This window comes from Plecotus auritus, assembly GCF_963455305.1.
Source record: "Plecotus auritus genome assembly, chromosome: 6".
In the NCBI taxonomy this organism is placed as follows: Eukaryota; Metazoa; Chordata; class Mammalia; order Chiroptera; family Vespertilionidae; genus Plecotus; species Plecotus auritus.
In genome coordinates, this window is record NC_137773.1 from 1,088,305 (window position 1) to 1,108,198 (window position 19,894).

Below are 19,894 nucleotides of genomic sequence, written 5' to 3' on the forward strand. Positions count from 1 at the left end.
GCGGGGTTCCCGGGGCGTGCTCGATGAAAGCAGCTCTCGCTTTTATGTTGCACGGGGAAGCCGATGTGCTGGCCGTGCTGGCCGGCTCGGCTCGTCCGGAATCCCTTTCCTCTTTCGGAGCCGTCCATTCTAGTGCCCAGTCAGTAGACGAGTCTAAAAACGGACACGTGAAGGGGGAGCTTAGAAACATGTAAGCGAACCTGTGTATCTGGCGGAAGGCTAACACACACATCCCAGCCAGAGCCGTTTGTGGGACTTACGGGCTCTCCTAGTATTACTTTCTGAGTTAGGTTTTCGCACCGTTCTGAATCCTGGGCTGACTTCTGGGACTTCCCCTGCGGCGTCACAAATGGTTTAGGCCGCCGCCGCGGTGCCCGACGGGAGGAGGAGAGAGTGGCCGCCATGTTGGGCGAAACCATCCTTTCCCTTCCCCGAGGGTGGGGACTTGCAGTTCCAGGGAGTTTGCAGACGGGCCTGCGGGGCTGTGGTGATGGCAGTTGAGCGCGCACTCGATGGGAGTCCCGTTCTGACCACGGGTAGGCACTCCGCTGCCCCCTGAATCCCCCGGCCGCTCTGGGAGGCGTCAGGGCGCGGAGCCCCCCCCCCGGGCCCTCGTGGGACGGCCCGCCGCACGCACATGGCCCCGCCGTCGGCGCGGGGCGGCCTGGGAGAGTCGGAAGCGCGGTGAGGCGGCATCGGTGGGCCCATGCAGGACGCGGAGAACGTGGCGGCGCCCGAGGCGGCCGAGGAGCGGGCCGAGCCCGGACAGCAGCAGCCGGCCGCCGAGCCGCCGGGGGAGGAGCCAGCGCGGCCCGAGGGGCCCGGCGCGCAGGAGGCGGCGGACGGCGAGGACGAGGAGGCGGAGGCCGGGCCAGGCCCTGAAGTGCTCGCCGAGCCCGCGGCCGACGGGGAGGAGGCGGCCGGCTCGATCCCCGGCCCGTCCCCGCCGCCGCCCGAGGAGCCCCCCGCCGCCGCCCCGGCCGAGGACGAGGCCCCGGAGGAGCAGGCCCGGGACGCGGCGGCCGAAGCCCGGTCCGATGGGGCAGGCGGGGGGCAGGGCGGTCCAGCTGAGGACGCCGGCGTGGCCGAGAATGGAGACGCGGACGAGCCCTCCTTCAGCGACCCCGAGGACTTCGTGGACGACGTGAGCGAGGAAGGTGAGGCGACGGGTTCCGAACGCGGGAGTCAGGGGGCCGTGGGGTCCCCACTCTCCACCCGGCGCCCCGCACACGGAGGGAAGGTTCGCTGTGAGATCCTAGACTCCCTCCTTTTCCCCAGGAGGAGAGGGTGCGGGGTGGAGACAACCTGGGGACCCGGCCGTTCCTACCGCCAGGGGCTGGGAGGGTGGAGGGGGCCGGCGGCGCGGCGGTGGCCGGGGCGCAGTGGGGGGCCGTGAGGGTCGAGCGGAGCGGGACACCACGGGCCGCGGGGTCTCCGGGCACAGCCCTCGCCTGCAGGTGGGGTGCCGAGTGTCCAGCCACCCCTGTCCAAGCTGAAGCCGACTCGGCGCCGACCCCTCGCGGTGGGAGGGACGCCGTTCTCGGAACCCGCGGCGGCAGGGCTACCGCAGAGCGCTCCTCGCCGCACCGCCCCGAGCCCTGCGGCCGGGAGGCCCTGCGGCCGGGAGGCAGGCTCCGCGAGGGTGTGGATCACAGCCGGCTCTGCCTCCTTCCTGCCTGATGCAGCTTCCAGGCCCCGCTGCTGCACCCCGCCCGCGGGCCCCGCTCCTAACCGGACTGTCTGTCCGGGGCAGCTCCGCGCACGGCTCGGCTGGCTCGTTGTGTTCCAGCCATGGGAGCGGCGCAGCCTGGAGCGCGTCGGTGGGCCCCCTGTGCACAGCGGGGAGACGTAAACAACGCAGCTGAGGGGGGCGGTGCTGCCCCGAGAGAGGGAGATGCTGCCGCGCCGAGAGGGACAGGCGTGGACCAAAGTTTTTAGCTGTTGTGTCTGCTCACACGGAGATGGAGACAGAATCGTGAAGGACCTCCAGTAAAACGGAGAAGGAGTTTAGGAAGCCGACGTAGAGCTGTCGACTCTAAACGCGCTTAAGAGGGCAGTCTGTTGTCACTTGCGGTGTCGCACTGGACAGAAACGTGTCAGCGTGAGAAGCGGGAAGGGCTCCATCCTGGGAGCCTGGGAGGGAAGGGTGTGTGACCGCGGGGAGGGTCGCTGGGAGTTCACCGGGAGAAGTGCCGCCTGCTTTCTGCTACCCTGGCGGTGGTTCCGTTATGAATCGGGGCGCCGACTTCAGGGCCTGTTTTGAGCTTTCAGTACTTACTCCAAGTCGAAGCATTTTTGGAGCGCAGCTAATTCACACGAGACTTCAACGCGGGAGTTATTTCCAGAACTGCGATGTGACCCGCGGGGGTGCGGCCCTGAGTGCAGGGCTAGGTGACGGCTGGGCAGGCCTTTGGAGCGCAGGGATGGTGGGTTGTAGCCAGCGGGACCTGGGAGCCGCCCTTGTCGGGGTCGGTTGCTCACCTGTGTTGAGTTTTGTGAGAAGAACTGCCCTGTCTGTGGGGAGCAGAGAGGGACACCTTGGGTGCCACTTCTCTGGGAAAGGCAGTCTGGGGAGCGCCCTCCCCTAGTGCCCTGAGCGCGCGCTGGGCCGCCGAGCTGCGCCTTGCCCCTTAGGCTGGGACGGCACAGCTGCATCTTCACGCCACTCGCCCTGTAGACACTCTGCTGCTGCTGGGCTCAGCCAGATGTGGTAAAAGTTTTCCCTCTAAATCAGGCGTCCTCAAACTACGGCCCGTGGGCCACAGGCGGCCCGCCGAGGACATTGATCCGGCCCGCCGGGTGCAGCTGCCTGTCCTGCTTAGCCGACGCATCCCGGGCCCGCAGTGCGCATAGGAATTTGTTCACGGTTTTTTTTAAATTTTTATTTATTTTTTTCATGTTTTTTTTTTTTTTAAACTATAGTCCGGCCCTCCAACGGTCTGAGGGACAGTGAACTGGCTCCCTGTTTAAAAAGTTGGAGGACCACTGCTAAATGTCTTCCTTTTTGGCTCATTAAGTACTATTTATGCTTATGTTTGCTACTTAGTTTTGAGAATTGCTTCTTTCTATTTCTCCTGGAGCCAGATTGGGAATCCATGCACCAAGAACCAGATGTGCAGGCTGGTGACGACGGAGGAGATGTGTGTGTGGTTACTAACCTCCTTGCAGTGTATGGACAGACTCTTATAAAGAACACTTGTTCCCATAAAGGCCTCGAACACTGGGAAGGAGTGCACCGTGTGCATACACGCTGGCGTATTTATTGTAAGCCTTGTAAATTCAGATCAGGCTTAGCAGGCCACTTAATTGTGTGGTGCGTGAGCTTTAAAAAGAGCCCCTGGATTTGACTTACGTTCTGTGGGAAGCCGTCGCCAGGTGTGGCTCTAGCCTGCCTCTTTCCTTTATTTCTCTTTGGTCTTAGTTTTCGTTTATTTGAAATTTAAGTGGCAGTTTTTTTTTTAAGGTAACATTTTCAATATTTATAAAGGGTTGAAATGACTTAGAAACCCTGTATAATAAAAGGCTAATATGCAAATTTACTGAACAACAGAATAACTGGCCGCTATGATGTGCACTGACCACCAGGGGGCCGACACTCAATGCAGGCGCTGCCCCCTGGTGGTCAGTGCGCTCCCACAGGGGGTGTGCCACGCAACCAGAAGCCTCGACCAGCGCTAAGCGGGCAGTGGGACATACCCTGAGGGCTCCTGGACTGTGAGAGGGCGCAGGCCGGGCTGAAGGGACACCGCCCCCCCCCCCCCCCCAGCACACCAGGCCTCTAGTAGTTTATAACAGGGCTGAGGGGACCCCCCCAGCACACGAATTTCACGCACCGGGCCTCTAGTATATAACAGGGCATGCCTATTGAAATTAAGACTCCTTTTTGGAAGGCCTTTGAACTTATTGAACATGTCAAACACAAAAGTGAAGAGAATCCATCTTAAATTTTGAGAATGAAATGCAGCAAAGAATTTTTCTAACATGTTCTTTTGGCATGTTGAAATTCTTTTTTTAACAACGCTCACTTGAGGACATATTTTTCATTGATTCTAGAGAGCGGAAGGGCGGGAGAGAAACATCAATGGGTTGCCTCCTGTCTTTCGGATCTAACCCGCAGCCTGGGTGTGTGCCCTGACCCGGAATCAAACCCACCACCTTTCCTTGTACGGGGTGCTCTGCCTCAACCACCTGGTCCACACCAGGCAGGCTGGTATGTTGAAATTCTTGAAAGTGTGGTAAAGAAGGTAGAGTGGCCCTGGCCGGTTTGGCTCTGTGGATAGAGTGTCTGCTTGTGGATTGAAGGGTCCTGGGTTCGATTCTGGCCAGGGGCCCATGCCCAGGTTTCAGGCTTGATCCCCAGGGGGGGCGTGCAGGAGGCAGCTGATCAATGGTTCTCTCTCATCATACATGTTTCTATCTCCCTTCCTCTCTGAAATCAATAAACAAAGAAAAAGAAAAGGTAGAGTGGCCCGCGGGTTCCAGAGCACACCTGTGGTTGAGATGACCCGGGCTGGCGCTCCCGCGCTGACTCGCAGCCTGGCTGAGACGGACGCGGTTTCGGCGTGTGCTGTGATGGCGGCTCTGCAGGTGTCTGTTCTAACCCAGTGCTTTGCCCTTTCACAGCTTCCTAGACAAGCTAACAAGTTTGTACAGAATTATTCCGAAAGAGCATTAGTGTCCGTCTCAGCCCCATGTCTTCTGATTTCCGGGAAAGGCCTTCCTCTCGTTCCCATCCTCATCACTGAAAGTCTTTTCTATTTAAATTCACTTGAAATCTTCCCTTATTGCCAGGAACCTATGGACATGTCCGACTGTCCAAGGGAGTGTGGAGAGTGAAAGCCTTCCTCCTCCTCCTCCTCTTACGTGTAAACGGAAGGCGAGCCGGGGCCCGGGCTTCCTCTTCAGGCGCCGGCGTTGGAGCCCTCTCCCTGCCTGCTGGAAACGGGTCCGAGTGCTGGCTCACGCCTGGACGTGTTGCTCGGTCAGTAAGTCACTGACCACCCTCTCTCGGACAGAGTTACTGGGAGACGTGCTCAAAGACCGGCCTCAGGAAGCGGACGGCATCGACTCGGTGATCGTGGTCGACAACGTTCCTCAGGTGGGACCTGACCGGCTGGAGAAGCTCAAGAACGTCATCCACAAGATCTTCTCCAAGTTCGGGAAGATCACCAACGACTTCTACCCGGAGGAGGAGGGCAAGACGAAAGGGTGAGTGGGCGCAGCGTTCCCGAGTGTCCTCCCACTTCGGGTCAGGCCCTGCCGCCCCGCCGCCCCGCCTCCGCGGCCATCACCACGTGGCCCGGGTTCTCTGGCCTCCACCTCATTCCGGGGGTGCTCACCGCCTTCGGCTGAAGCCCCGCCGAGCAGCGCGTGGTCCTGGGCCAAGTGCTTCTTCCCTGGGGACGGGCCTCAGGGCTGCTGACTGCTGAGGAAGTCAGAGCTGGTGTTTCAGTCTCTGTCAGAACAGGGCACACAACACATCCAGGGTGAAGGGCCCACAGATCCGGAAGCTGGCAGGATTTCAGGGAAATTCTTTGTGGTATTTTATTCTAAGACGCTTTATTTTTCGTGTTTTAACATCACAAATGGGTATTTTTTACAGTCTAGGTGAAAGCACTGTGTCATTGCTTAATCAACTTTTTTTTCTGGTGTTACCTAGAATAGCGCCTCTTAAAAATGGTAGCTCAAAGGCAGTCTTGCACTTTGCTTTTGAAATCCCATAGTAGGTCTTCTGTGTCAATAATTGCAACTCTGGTGCCTTCATTTTAAATGCTGGGGCGTTCTGTCCCATCTCGTGACAGGCCATCTGTTTCCTGGCAGTTGGCCTCAGTGTTGCCCGGGTACAGAGCCTCGCAGGTGTCCCCTTTTGAGCAAGTGTGTGTGTTTCCTTGCTCTGGACCTAGGGGTGGGATTGGGATTGCCGCGGGGCAGTGTGGGCTCGGGACCAGGTGGTCACCAGAGGAAGGAGTCTAGTCAAACACTGTTTGCATTTCATGTAAATGGCAGTCTTGGAGAGGATAGGGTGAGGTGATCAAGTTTGTTTAATTCAGATTTTGGAAACTCCCTAGCGTAGTTTAATTTATAAAAAAGTGGTCAAACACTGAGGCTCCTACTGTTTTCTACGTGGAAACGGGTGGAGGGATACCTGTTGTATTTTGTTTATAATGAAACGCCCTTGAGAACCTTTGTGACTTTGCTTGTAATACAACCTAATTCATAATATTCATGACTTTATTTTTTTTTTTTTCGAGCATTCCAAATTCAGGGGGTGTTTTCGTTTTACATTTTTACTGATTTTTAGAGAGAGAGGAAGGGAGAGGGAGAGAGAGAAACATCAATGTGAGCGCTACCCATCAATCAGCTGCCTCCTGCATGCCCCCTCCTGGGGATCGAGCCTGCAACCTGGCGTGTGCCCTGACCAGGAATGGAACCAGCAGCTCTTGGTGCATGGGACGGCGCTCAACCGACTGAGCCACCCTGGCCAGGGCCGTAATCTTTATGACTTGAGGTTTTGTAACAACTTTATGAAATAGTTGACATACAATAAACGTGCCCAGGTTTTTTTTTAATATTTTATTGATTTTTTTACAGAGAGGAAGGGAGAGGGACAGAGAGTCAGAAACATCGATGAGAGAGAAACATCGATCAGCTGCCTCCTGCCCACCTCCCACTGGGGATGTGCCCGCAACCAAGGTACATGCCCTTGACCGGAATCGAACCCAGGACCCTTCAGTCCGCAGGCCGACGCTCTATCCACTGAGCCAAACTGGTTTCGGCAAATGTGCCCAGTTTTAAAGTGTATGCTTTCGCACATTTTGACACACGCATGTCCATGAGACCCTTACCGCAGTCAAGCTAACGGACGTTGTGATCAGGGCACTGCTCTGCCCGAGATCGACTGCCTGGACATGGCAGGGGCACGGTTCCGGTGCGTGCCATGTTGGCAGCTGTGGAAGGTCGCGTGTGTGTGGAGCACGAGCACGCCAACCTCATGTCCACGCATCGCTGCCTTCTTGCTGCAGCTACATTTTCCTGGAGTACGCGTCTCCTGCCCATGCCCTGGACGCCGTGAAGAACGCCGACGGCTACAAGCTCGACAAGCAGCACACCTTCAGAGTCAACCTCTTCACCGATTTTGACAAGTGAGCTCGGGCTCCGGCCTGCGAACCTGGACGTCCACCCTGCGAATGGCCCCGTTCAGGGGGAGGGCTCTTGCCTTCTGGGTGGTTCCACCCTCTGGTCAGACCATGCAGGACCATTTCACATCCCTGGCCCCTCACTCACACTGGCCAGTAGCACCTTCTCACACCAGCACCCTCACCGGTGTTACCAATAAGACTCGTCCTTTCGCCTGTGCTGGGGTGGACAGCAGGGTGCAGGACAGCAGGTCCTCGGACATGGCGTTTCCTTACAATGTTGATGAGCTGCCGTAGAAACCTGCCACCTATTATGTCACTTAGTGGATGTTAACTGAGGGCTGGCTCTACTGCCCAGGGCGGGGGTGGGGGGGCCATGGGGTAGCTGCCATTGTGACTGCTATTGGACCATTTCTTTTTCTCTTCCAGGTACATGACGATCAGTGATGAATGGGATATTCCAGAGAAACAGCCTTTCAAAGACTTGGTATGTTGGTGTAAATCGGTATCTAAGTAGTTGAAGAAATGCTGGCTAGCCTCTTGGCTTGAGGCGGTGAGTTCCTGGGGAGTTGGAGCTGCTGCCAGAATGTGTCCACCTCCAAGAGCAGTGTTACAAATGAATGTGTTTCTCTGATAAAAACTGACATGTTTGCCCTAACCGGTTTGGCTCAGTGGATAGAGCGTCGGCCTATGGACTGAAGGGTCCCAGGTTCGATTCCGGTCAAGGGCATGTACCTTGGTTGTGGGCACATCCCCAGTAGGGGGTGTGCAAGAGGCAGCTGATCAATGTTTTTAACTCTCTATTCCTCTCCCTTTCTCTCTGTAAAAAATCAATAAAATGTATTTAAAAAAAAAACTGACATGTTACCCCGCCCTCGGTCTTCCTCCAGGGGAATCTACGCTATTGGCTGGAGGAGGCGGAGTGCAGGGATCAGTACAGTGTGATCTTCGAGAGTGGAGACCGCACCTCCATATTCTGGAATGACGTGAAGGATCCTGTATCAATCGAAGAGAGAGCGGTGGGTGTTTGCTGCCACATGGGGAGGGAGCTGGGCCCGAGAGCAGTGAGGGGTCTTGGTCTCCAGGGTCCATCTAGGAGTGTGCGCTTGGCTCTGCTGTGAATGGTGGCATTGCTTTCTCCACAGCGGTGGACGGAGACGTACGTGCGCTGGTCTCCCAAGGGCACCTACCTAGCGACCTTCCATCAGCGAGGCATTGCTCTCTGGGGGGGAGAGAAATTCAAACAGATTCAGAGATTCAGCCACCAGGGGGTCCAGCTCATTGACTTCTCACCTTGCGAAAGGTAAGCCCTTGGGACAGGGCAGTTGGCATCGGTTCCCTTCAGCTCTCGCTGGCCTCCTGCAGGGAACTCTTACTTTGCAGTAGTTCCGCCCTTAGAAATGGCGGGAGGCCTGAGAACTCCTGTGTGCTCTGTGCCGAGCGCTCCCGTTCACGTGTGGTTTCTGTTGCTGTCATTTTTTCTCCAAATAGATGAGCATAAGGTTTTCTTGAGACTTGGGGAGTAAGTGGAAGGATCACGTCCCTCTCCCCCGAGTGTGCATTTGCCGGGAATGGGAATTGTGTACGGCCGCATGCATAGTTAACGGCAGGAAATGTAACACCGGTCACTGTTAAACTTTGTCACTTGATCCAGTGATGTCCTTTGTAAAATTTTCCCCTTCAGGATCTAGTCCAAGGTCATGTATTTTGCAGATTATTTTCTTGTGAACGAACATCCCTCTTGTGTGTGATAGTCCGTGTAGCTTTGTGCGGGGAGTGGGTGGAACATGAGGACCTTGAAGGCCATGGCCCACAGCCACCCAGCATCCTCCTGGGTTGCAGGCTCGATCCCTAGTAGGGGGCATGCAGGAGGCAGACGATGGAAGGTTCTCACTCATCGATGTTTTTCTCTCCTCCTCTCTCAAATCAACAAAAACTTTAAGTAAATAAAACGTGTCCCTCTGTTACAGATACCTGGTGACCTTCAGCCCCCTGATGGACACACAGGATGACCCTCAGGCCATCATCATCTGGGACATCCTCACCGGGCAGAAGAAGAGAGGCTTCCACTGTGAAAGCTCCGCTCATTGGCCGATTTTCAAGTAGGTGGACTGGGGGGGCGGGGGGCGGGGGGCGCGCCTGGCGACCTCGGAGCTGCTCGGGGCAGAGCCTGCACTGGTCTTTTTTCTCGTCTCAGGTGGAGCCATGATGGCAAATTCTTTGCTCGGATGACCCTCGACACCCTCAGCATCTATGAAACTCCTGTGAGTGATGGCTTCCATTATCACGGGACGAGCTGGGCTGGCTCGGGTGGGCTTTCCCTGGAGCCGTGTGTCCCGGGTCTGGTCGTGCTCGGCCAGCCCGTGTTGTGCTCAGAGGGTTGGGGCGGAGAGGTGGCTGGGAAACGTGGACGGTTTCAGGGTTTGTCACCCTCTGTGCTGGTGCACGCTCACATCGGAACTTCCGGTTGCCTTTTTGTAAAAACACAGTGTTATTGAGATGTTGGCCTGTTCTCAGTCACTTGTGACCCTCGTTTTCCTGCAGTCTATGGGCCTCCTGGACAAGAAGAGCTTGAAGATCTCCGGCATCAAGTAAGGGGGCTCCTCCCGCTGCTCCTCTTGCTCTACGGCCCGTGCCACCTGGGCTACGTGTCCCTCCCCGCACAGGGTGCCTCCCGAGGGCCGCACGGTGGCGCGGGGCTCCATGAAGTGACAGGGCTCCGTGTTACATGGTGTGGGGGCGTTGGGTGAGTCCAGCGCCTCTGTCAGAGCGGCCCTTTTCTTCCTCGAAGCCTCTGGTGGGGCAGTGTCTGCCTGGAGTGCCGCCGTGCAGGCCCCGTTTCTTCCTCTTCCCCACGTTCTGTTTTTTTATGTATGTAATATAACATTTGTATTGATTTCAGAGGGGAAGGGAGAGGGATAGAGTAGAAACATCAAGATGAGAGAGAATCTGATTGGCTGCCTCCTGCACGCCTCCTACTGGGGATCAAGCCTGCAACCCCGGCATGTGCCCTGACCGTGAATTGAACTGTGACCTCCTGGTTCATAGGTCGATGCTCAGCCCCTGAGCCACGCTAGTCGGGCCCTTCTTACATTTTTGGGCAAAATTATGGCTTATGTTAAAATAAAGTCAGGACTCGGTTCTCATAAACGCAGAAGTAAACATGCTGCTCATAGCACAAACTCGGTCTGCCTCCAGCCGCTCCTCCTCCCTTGTTGCTGTGGGTTTCCCTCAGCTCCTACTGGGTCCTCGGAAGTCACAGCCCAGCCCGTCAGCCTCAAAGGCATGGAACCTGCTGGCAGCGCAGGGCGTGGTCGGGTGGGTGTGAGTCCTGGCGGAGGGGCCGTGGCCGTGGCCGTGGCCGTGGGCGGCACTCCCAGCATCTCTCCTCCCTGGCGGGGAGAGGTTAGGGTCGGGGCTGCCACAGGATGAAATGACTGGCGGTCCTCGAGCAGCACCAGGCAGTGCGCTCCCACCAAGGGTTGCTGCTGGGCCTCCGGACGGCCAGCGCGCTCTGCAGTTGCCCCTGGTGACGGCATCCTGGTGATGGTGGTCTCCTTGCCCGCAGAGACTTTTCTTGGTCCCCTGGTGGTAACATCATAGCCTTTTGGGTGCCCGAAGACAAGGATATTCCCGCACGGGTGACCCTGATGCAGCTGCCCAGCCGGCAGGAGATCCGAGTCAGGAACCTCTTCAACGTGGTGGACTGCAAGCTGCACTGGCAGAAGAACGGGGACTACCTGTGTGTGAAGGTGGACAGGACTCCCAAGGGCACCCAGGTGAGCGGGGCCAGCGCCAAGCCGGCTCCGATGTGGAGGTGCCGGTGGAGGCGTGGCCTGAACTTGTGGGTTATGGCCAGGCCCACCCGATGCCGGGAGGAGTGAGCTGGCAGGTCGTAGCGAGAGCTCGGCTGTATCTAGCCGAGGAGCGTCCTTCATCTGTAACATTGGGGGAGACACGCACGTGGCAGAGTTGATGGGAACACAGCTGACCCTGAACAGCACGGGTGTGGACTGCGCGGCCCGCTTACACGAGGGCTTTCCCAGCCGATACCCAGCCGCCTCCGTCCCCAGGTTTCACACCTGCAGTCCCCCAGCTGCAGATCAGAAGCGACGTTGGGAGGGGCTGTGCGCGCTGGTCCTCGCCCTCGCTCTCAGGGGCTCGAGCAGCCGGAGGGCCCTGCAGCAGGCCCTGTGGGCACTAAGGGACGGCGAGTTCTGTTTGGGGGAGTCAGGTTACAGTGGGTTTTTGACTGCGCGAGACGGGTGCCCCAACCCCGCCTTGTTCGCGGGCCAGCTGTTCCTGCAGGCTCCGGGTCCCGCCCTCTTCTCCGGAGGTAAAGGAATATGTTGTTTCTCGATGTTTTTAAGCACAAAGAAGGGTCTGCTTGAGTCAGTTCTGCTTTTGGTTTGCATCATGACATTGAACTTTCCTAAGAAATTGCCTGCTTTTCCCTTCAAGTGGAAGTATTCCCCTTCCCTTACAGAACTTTTTCGTTGAGATACAATCCACATCCATAAAACTCGGCCTCCCAGGGGGCAGTTCAGTGGCTTTCACCAGCTTGCCCAACGCAATCCCCAGTGTCTCAATTCCAGACGTTTTCATTGCCCCAGACAGGAAGTCCACCCCGTTAGCAGCCCCCCACTCCCTGACACCCTGCTCTGCGCGCCGCCCCCCCCCGTCCGGATCTTCGGATGGGTGCATTGCAAGGGAGTGTGGCCACCTTCCCTGCGCGTGTGGAGTCTTGCAGACGGGCACGGGCTGCGGGGCAGATCCGTGGGCTGTTTGCGTGTGATGTGACCTTGAGGGTGTTGTGATCACTCCACCTGTCCTTTAAGTCTCCCTCACACTGAGGTCTCCGCATGGTCACCCCCCCCCGCCTTTTCTCTAACAGGGTGTTGTCACAAACTTTGAAATTTTCCGAATGAGGGAAAAGCAGGTCCCTGTCGACGTGGTGGAAATGAAAGGCAAGTTCATTGGAGCCCTCGTGCTGAGTGTCCTTGGGTGGGGCTCACAGTGGCCGTGGGACCTGGTGTGAGTGCCTGGCTGGGGCGGGACGCCAGGACAGGCTGCGGCAGTGACCTGAGGGCGTGGGTCTCTGAGCCGCAGAGCGTGGCTGTACGGTCAGGAGTTTGTCCTGTCCAGCTTCACTCTCAACCTTTCCAGTGGCCGAGGGAAGCTGCCCCGCTTTTCTCCCCACGGCGCCCGCTCACTGAGCACGGGAGAGGGGATCCTGGCGAGGATGTGGGAGGCGGGTCTTAGGCCGCTTGCGGCACAGCTGGCTGCGGAGCTCATTGCATCTGCGTTTCTGTGAGGACCTTCTTCGGGCCCACGGGAATGTGCCCACGGGAACTGCCCAGGCTGTGTCTCTGCCTTCAGCTGGCAGTTCGCCTGCGTCCCGTTCTGTTTCTGTTTTGCTGGAGAGAGAAACAGGAAGGGAGGGGGAAGCACAGAGAGAGGAGAATGTGTAAGGCCCAGCCTCCTTCCCCGGGAGGCGGGCAGCCCTTCATGAGGCCCTGGGACCCTGCGTGCCACGGAGTGTAGGAAAGGACATGGCCACAGGCCGCACAACCCATGCGGGCGGGCCTTCCCACTCGGCCAGGAGAGGCGCGCGGGCCAGTGCCGCTGTGGCCTCCGAGCCGGTGGCCTTCGTCCCTCCGCTGCTCGGTGTCCTTTCAGTGAGCGTGAGAATGGCTGCAGCTGACCGGTGCTCTCCTCACAGAGCCCATCATCGCCTTCGCCTGGGAGCCGAACGGGAGCAAGTTCGCGGTGCTGCACGGAGAGGCCCCCCGGATATCCGTGTCCTTCTACCACGTGAAGAGCAACGGGAAGATCGAGCTCATCAGTAGGTGGCCTTGCCTGTCTTGTGTCTTGTAGGGGTGACCAGTTGGCATGTGGGGGACCTGCCTGCCGCTGGGAGACCCATTGTGGTTCCGTGGGCATGTCACATCCATGGACAGGCAGGGACTGCGGGGGCTCTCACACGTCAGTGTCTGCACTTCGGCTTCCTGCCCTGGCATTGAGAGGACAAGGCTGCTTTCTCTGAGCTGTGGGCACGTGCCAGGCCTTAGCCCCTCAGTCCTGGCTGCACGCCGGCCTAGCGCCTGCACCACGACTTCTCACAGCCCCTCCCTCCCTCCCTCCCTTCCTTCCAGAGATGTTTGACAAGCAGCAGGCCAACACCATCTTCTGGAGCCCCCAAGGACAGTTCGTGGTGCTGGCCGGTCTCAGGAGGTGGGTGTCCGCCTGATCCCCAAGCCGCGCTCTGTGGGCCGCTGCACCGACTCCGACCCCAGCCCCAGCCCCAGCCCCAGCCCCAGCCCCAGCCCACACCTCCCGCGCTGGGTTCCGAGCAGTGACACCGCTGAATCCTCGAGATCTTGAGTTTTCTCGTGTCAAGGGCCATCCCAGCCTCGGTGCGTGGGGCGGACGGGCGCAGTGTTGGTGCCCGCTCCGGACTTGGGCCCAGGCATGACCGTGCTCCTGTGGCGGCCCTCAGCCCCCTGCCCCTGCTGAGCTGCTCCTCCAGCAGACCGTGGGGGCGAGGACCCTCAGCGCGCTGCCCGTGCACGCAGGCGCTCCAGTGGCTGTCCCCGCTGTGGTTCCGCAGGCTCGGCGCACACAGCTGGCCTGCTCCATAAAACGTGCTGCACACACACAGGCTGGTCCTGGGCCCGACAGCCTTCAGCAGTGTCCTTGTCTCAGTTCAATGTCCACGGTTAGGGGACGCCCTGGGGCCTCCCCGGGCCCTGGAACACGGGGAACTGTGCGTGGGAGGCTCCGGCGAGGACGTCTGTCTGTGTGTCTCCCCAGCATGAACGGCGCCCTGGCGTTTGTGGACACGTCGGACTGCACCGTCATGAACATTGCAGAGCACTACATGGCCTCGGACGTGGAGTGGGACCCGACTGGGCGCTACGTGGTCACCTCTGTGTCCTGGTGGAGCCACAAGGTATGGGGACCGAGCCGCCTCGCTGTGAGGCCAAGTGGTGCTGGGCCGGTGGCTGTCTCCTCAGGTGGCTGGGCGATGCTACTGAGGCCACGGCTCATCGATCCTTTGGGCCCAGCCCCAGCTGCCTCAGTGTAGAAGCTTATCGACTGACTCACGAGGGGGGGTTCCAGTCAGTACCATGGTGGGCAGTGCCCACCAAAGAGAAGGGCTCAGCCTCGCCCGCCTGCCCGTGCGGGGAGCACCCACGTGGCCTGCACCGGGCAGTCGCTGCCGCCGTCCAGCTGTGGACGTCAGAGAGGAGCACGCCGGGCACACTAACCCTGGGAGGGTCCCGAGCTTGGAACTCGGTTTCCCCCGAGTGCGTGTCACTCCCGCACCGTGACGCTTGGGCACTGCGATGCTCGGGCCGTCTGTACCTGAGCAGAGCGCCTGAGGCCTCAGCCTTCTCCATAAGAGGTGGGCGGTCCCTGGCCGCGCTCTCCCGTCAGGCCCCGTCTTCCTGCACCAGGTCTCAGTGCGGGCTCAGTTGTACAGCTTTCCGGTCGCAGCCTCCGTGGTTCGGAATGCATCAGGCCGCTCGCTGTGGTGCGCGCGTGGAGGGGCGTGTCCCGGGTGCTCGTGCGCTCCCAGCAGCTACTTCTCTCCCAAGCAGTTCTTGGTTTGGACCACTGTCATCTGGCCGCCCCGCCTGTGGTCACATCCCGGTGATCCTGTTGAGTGAAGCCATGAGCTTTCAGGAACACAGGCTCAGTGAACACGCTGCAAAGCGGGTTCTTTACATCCTGACCAGGACCTCGGCTCTGCCCACTCTCACCTCAGCAGGCCGCCTCGGCGCGTGGTTAAATTGGGTGTGCTCCCCGGCGCAGCCTGGCAGGGTTGCAGTAGAATGAGGCAGGCCTGGCACCAGGCACCGTGTCCCCAGGGACCGCCAGCAAAGTCGCCATCTGCCTGCAGACAAGTGTGGAGTGAGAGGCTTTTTAAAAAAAAATACGTATTTTTGTTGGTTTCAGACAGAAGAGAGAGAGAGAGAAACATTGAGAGAGAATCATGGATCGGCTGCCTCCTGCACCCCCCCACTGGGGATCGAGCCCATAACCCAGGCATGTGCCCTGACTGGGAATCAAACTGTGACCTCCAGGTTCGTGAGTTGACGCTCAACCCCTGAGCCACAGCGGCCGGGCCTGGAGTGAGGTGGGTTTGTTGCTCCGGCGCCACTGCGGACCCCGGTCCCTGGGGTCGCAGGACCACCTGTTCTCTTGCAGGTGGACAATGCGTACTGGCTGTGGACCTTCCAGGGCCGCCTCCTGCAGAAGAACAACAAGGACCGCTTCTGCCAGCTGCTGTGGAGGCCACGGCCCCCCACGCTCCTGAGCCAGGACCAGATAAAGGTCTGCGCTCCGGCGGGTGGAGGCGGGTGAGGGTGGCAGTGAGGAGTAGCAAGGTGACGTCTGGGCACCCTGGGCAGGGATGCCCGAGCAGGGACCACCAAGGGGGGAGCAGTTCAGGGCAGTCGCTGGGCCTCGGGCCTCAGGCCCGGCAGCACCACCCTAGGATGCGAGCGTGAACTGGGGCAGGGCTGTGCAGACGTCCCTGCGGGGTTCACGTCGCATGGGGAGCTCTGCTGATGGGAGGGGTGTGAGGACGGGGCTGAGAGGACGGAGCCGGGAAAGGAGGACAGTCCCGCTGCTGCGAGCCCTGAGAGCCAACGCGCGGCCGCGCTGAGTGCCGTGGGGGCTGTGCCATCTGCCGCCGGGGTGTCACTCCGCTGGCAGCGTGCATGGTGCGTTTGTGGGTCTTGCTTTGCGTGTGTCATCCTGAGGGACCTGTCTTTGTTTCAGCAAATTAGAAAAGATCTGAAGAAATACTCCAAGATCTTCGAACAGAAGGATCGTCTGAGCCAGTCCAAAGCCTCCAAGGTCAGCGTGGTCCTCGGACTGGTAGAGGCCGCAGATGGCCTCCGCCCCTCACGGCAGAGGGGGGCCAGCGTCGGCTGTGGGGAGGGAGGGGTCCCCCGGGCAGTCACTTCTCCATGGGGGTGCTCCCTGTGCCGCCTGCAGGTGGGGGCAGTCGGGGAGGAGAGGGAGAAGGAGCACCCCACCGCTCCTGTCCTGGCGGGCCCCTTTAAGGGAAGTGTCCCTGTGTCGTCCGGCAGCTGCTGCTGACACGGCCCTCCTGGTCCAGCAAGGTGGGAGGGTGCTGGGTGCAGTTCAGCCCTGACCCCGCCCCGCCCCGCCCCTAGGAACTGGTGGAGAGGCGGCGCACCATGATGGAGGACTTCCGGAAGTACCGGAAAATGGCCCAGGAGCTCTACATGGAGCAGAAGAACGAGCGTCTGGAATTGCGAGGAGGTAACTGAGCGGGGATCTGCTTCTAAAGCCTGCTGGTTCAGCGCTTTCCTCCTTGGTGTCTGTGACGTGCCTTCGCGGGCTGCTCGGCACACGCCGCGTGTCACGGTTCTCATCAGCAAAGGCAGGTCCGCGCTGCCTTCCCACCCGCTCGTGCTCGCAGCCTCCTGGCTGTGCGTGTGCTCCCTGAGGCTGCGGCCGGCACCGCCTGCCTCGCTGTCGCTCTCCTGTCCTCCTCTAGGTGTGGACACCGACGAGCTGGACAGCAACGTGGACGACTGGGAGGAGGAGACCATCGAGTTCTTTGTCACGGAAGAGATCATCCCCCTGGGGAGTCAGGAGTGACCGACCGCACTGTGGTAAGACCTCCCGCGGGCAGCTGCCTCCTGTCGGCCCGCAGTGTCTCGGTCACGGTGACACAGGAAAGTCCCTTTCCCGGGCTCAGGTCAGGGACGTCGCGTGTGCGCTGTGACAGTGAGGTGCAGCTGGAGCTCCAGGGTGGGCTGGCCCTCGGGTGCCCCGTGCCCGTCCCCGGTGGGTCTGACACGAGAGTCCTCGGAGCCCTGTCGTCAGGCGTGGCAGGGACTCGGGTGCTGCTGTGAGGAAGGGCCCAGAGGCCTTGCAGCCGGAGCCGTGGGTCAGGGGCGGGGCTTGGGGTGCAGGCAGTGCTGCCCCAGGCGGAGGAGTGACTGACCGGTCATCCTCCCATGGCTCCACCGCGAGACTGCTGCTCACAGCCCCCGCCAGGCCAGGGCTGGGGCTGCCTCCTGCTGCTGCCCCTGTCATGGGCCTGTGCGCGCAGGACAGAGAGTAAGCCGTGTCCCCTCGTTGCAGCGCCACCTCGTGCCGGAGCCAGGCGTCCCTGCAGCCTGCGCGGTGCCTGCGTCCCTGTGCTTCCCGCTCTGACCGCGCCCCCGGGAGCCATCGCCAGAGCTGTGCCTTCACCCTGTGTCCAGCGGGCGCCCTGAGGCACTGCTTCCAGCCTTTTCCTGGGGGTCTGAGTCCCCGCGTGTCTGTCACTGAGACTCCCGTGCGGAGCTGCGCTGGGCCTCCTGCTGCCGCACCACTCAGGCGGCTGTCCCCGCGGCCTCCCTGCGGGGAATGTGCCCAGGGCGTGGGCAGCAGCTGGGAGCAGTGCGCCCTGTCCCTGTGCTCGGGCACCGCAGCGTCTGGGCCTGCATCCAGGCTGTGGCAGGGTCTCCATGGAAATAAAGCAAACCTGTAGGAACAAGTTGTCTGTCTGTCTTTAAACATAGGTAGCGACCGTGCCCTGGTGCCTCTCCCTGCCCCTGTGGGGCTCGCCCCTCGGTCACGTGCGCGCGCAGGCGTGGCAGGCTGGGATGCGCCCCGTGGTTTTGTCCTGCTGTGCAGCTGGGCGCTGGGTCGGAGTGCCCTGCCAGCCGTCCTGAAGCAGCGTCTCCGGGTTCTCCGTGCCTGTCACTTCCCGGACCTGAAGGGGCCCTTCCACCTTCGTCGGGAGGCGTGTCGAGTTGTCGTTTGGCTGCTATTCTGTGGTCCTCTGAGGACGGACCTTCCCCGCTGGAGGGGAGTGAGCTAAGCCGTGTGGTTTCGGCCCGCTGCGTGGGCTGGCCTGCTGCCCAGCGTGGCCTGTCCGACCGCAGGCACTTGTGTGTGCTCAGAGCCTTAAGTCCCCGGGCGCACGCCCTCGGCCGCAGTGCCGTCATTCTGTTCCTCCTGGTCTTCGGGGAGCCGACGGTGCCGCCTTCCTGCTGGAGCAGGAAAAGGCACAGCTTTCGAAGGACTGACTTCATGCCTTGAACTCTAGTTGTCATTGTTTTACATAACTTGTCAATAAAGACGTCCTGAAACACTGCTTGCTCTAGTTCCTCTGCTGCAGACATGGTTTCCCATCTGGCTCTGTGGGGAGTTCCTGGCCCATCGGTGGGGTGGGGTGGGGTGGGACGGCCCCTGGCCCAGAACCTAGACACCTGGGCTCCAGCAGCATCCTGACTCGTCAGGCTGGTGCTTTGTGGCAGGGGACAGGGATCCTGGAGGCCAAGGAAGGAATCGTGGGTGTGCCCCACACCACTCTGCCAAAGCACCCAAATGCCACGTCTGGTCTGCTGCCAGGCCTGCGGCCGGAGCACGTGGTGCCCTTGAGCAGTCAACCCGAGGTCCACCCCCTGCAGGAGCCTCTGAGGCCCTGTGGTTGGGGTTTCTGACCTGAACTTGATGGTCTAGGTCTCCGGTTCACAGCAAGTGCAGGAGTGACCGGCGGTTCGCACCAGCGCGGGCTGCCTGTGGCCACAGACCTGCGAGTCTGCCACGTGGTCAGGGCCTGACTGCAGGCAGCGGCGTCCCTGGAGGCGCCGTGGGAGAGGAGCAGGCATTTGTACGCTCAGGCCGCAGCCGGACAGGGTGGTCCACGGGCAGCAACCAAGTCCTCGTCCCCCAGCCCGAGGGCTGCAGGTTGCTTTAGAAACGGGGAAAAGCGCTCACAGCTGGGAACATTGCACTACTTGTCAGCGGGTGGCGTCCGTGCCCCTGGCCTTGGGAAAGCTGCGAGCCCACGCTGGGGCAGGGCGCAGGCAGGCTCACCTGTGGAGCAGGTGCGGTGGGGGCAGAGGAGCCCGGGTTGCCGTGGCATCATTAGCGCATAGTCAAAGGCTGGCGCTGTAACCGTGTGCCTGGCGGGCAGCCAGCCTGTACCCACCGGGCCTGGGCCACCTGGCTGCTTGGGGCCCACCTGCAGCACGTGGGCAGCCCAGCATCCCCGAGGGGCCCCTGGGGCACTGATGTCACCAGGGCCACCAGGGCGGAGCCGGTGACGCAGCGCAGGTCTGTGCAGCCCAGGGAACAGGGAGCAGTAACCGCCAGCTCTGCCCTCACCCCACTGCAGGTCTGTGCAGCCGGACAGCGGGGAGCAGGGAGCAGTCACCGCCGGCCCTGTGCCCGCCCCTCCCCAGCCCGGGCCGCCCTGCCATGAGGGACATGGAACCCAAGGACCAGCAGCTCATGGTGAGTGTCCCCTTTGTGGCCTGAAGCCATGGGGCGGTGTGTCCCCGGGGCTGCCTCCCACTCCTGGCTGCCGGCTGACTCCGCCCCTGCGCCCAGCCCGTGCAGGCCCGCCCGCCTGCCCTCATGGGGACTGCCCTCAGGGGGCATAGCGACCCCTTCTCCAGACACCCCTTCACTCCCTGCCTCTGACTCTCCCTCCCCGGGGACTCAGTGCCTGGACCAGGGACCCCCAGACGGGATGGGGTAGGCCCTCCACCTGGCCCCGTCCAGGCCCTGCGCGGCCTGACCAGACCCACCTGCTGGGTCACTGGAACCTTGGCCCCTTTGCCCGTTGGGGGAGCTGGAGCCAGGGACTTGCCCACACCCGTAGGCTGGTTACGGAGCAGCCCACCATGACTGCCCAGGCAGGGGCCCAGCTTCTGTGTCTCCCAGGAGGACGGTCCCTTCTTAGAGAAGAGAGAGCCGGGTGGGGTGGGGCCACC

General features: G+C 60.5%; 2 protein-coding genes across 2 annotated transcripts in view; both read left to right on the forward strand.

The window, feature by feature from the left end:
• The first annotated feature begins 462 nt into the window (after nucleotides 1–462).
• On the forward strand, nucleotides 463–18,267 carry EIF3B (eukaryotic translation initiation factor 3 subunit B). Its single transcript, XM_080676387.1, has 19 exons — nucleotides 463–1,157; nucleotides 5,016–5,208; nucleotides 7,023–7,142; nucleotides 7,566–7,623; nucleotides 8,027–8,155; nucleotides 8,282–8,439; nucleotides 9,107–9,238; nucleotides 9,334–9,400; nucleotides 9,681–9,727; nucleotides 10,705–10,915; nucleotides 12,031–12,103; nucleotides 12,859–12,981; nucleotides 13,292–13,370; nucleotides 13,950–14,088; nucleotides 15,351–15,476; nucleotides 15,927–16,004; nucleotides 16,328–16,436; nucleotides 16,675–16,792; nucleotides 17,268–18,267. Exons 1-18 carry the CDS (start codon nucleotides 707–709, stop codon nucleotides 16,776–16,778), a joined length of 2,397 nt encoding a protein of 798 aa, XP_080532513.1. The 5' UTR covers nucleotides 463–706; the 3' UTR covers nucleotides 16,779–16,792; nucleotides 17,268–18,267.
• Nucleotides 18,268–19,385: 1,118 nt separating this feature from the next.
• The window catches only part of LOC308250638 (kinesin-like protein KIF19), a gene marked incomplete at both ends in the record, with an annotated part of 33,464 nt that continues 32,955 nt past the window's right edge, over nucleotides 19,386–19,894 (forward strand). The window contains one exon of the mRNA XM_080673317.1: nucleotides 19,386–19,412. Within this exon, the coding sequence (XP_080529443.1) occupies nucleotides 19,386–19,412 (27 nt within the window). The remainder of the gene's footprint in view (nucleotides 19,413–19,894) is intronic.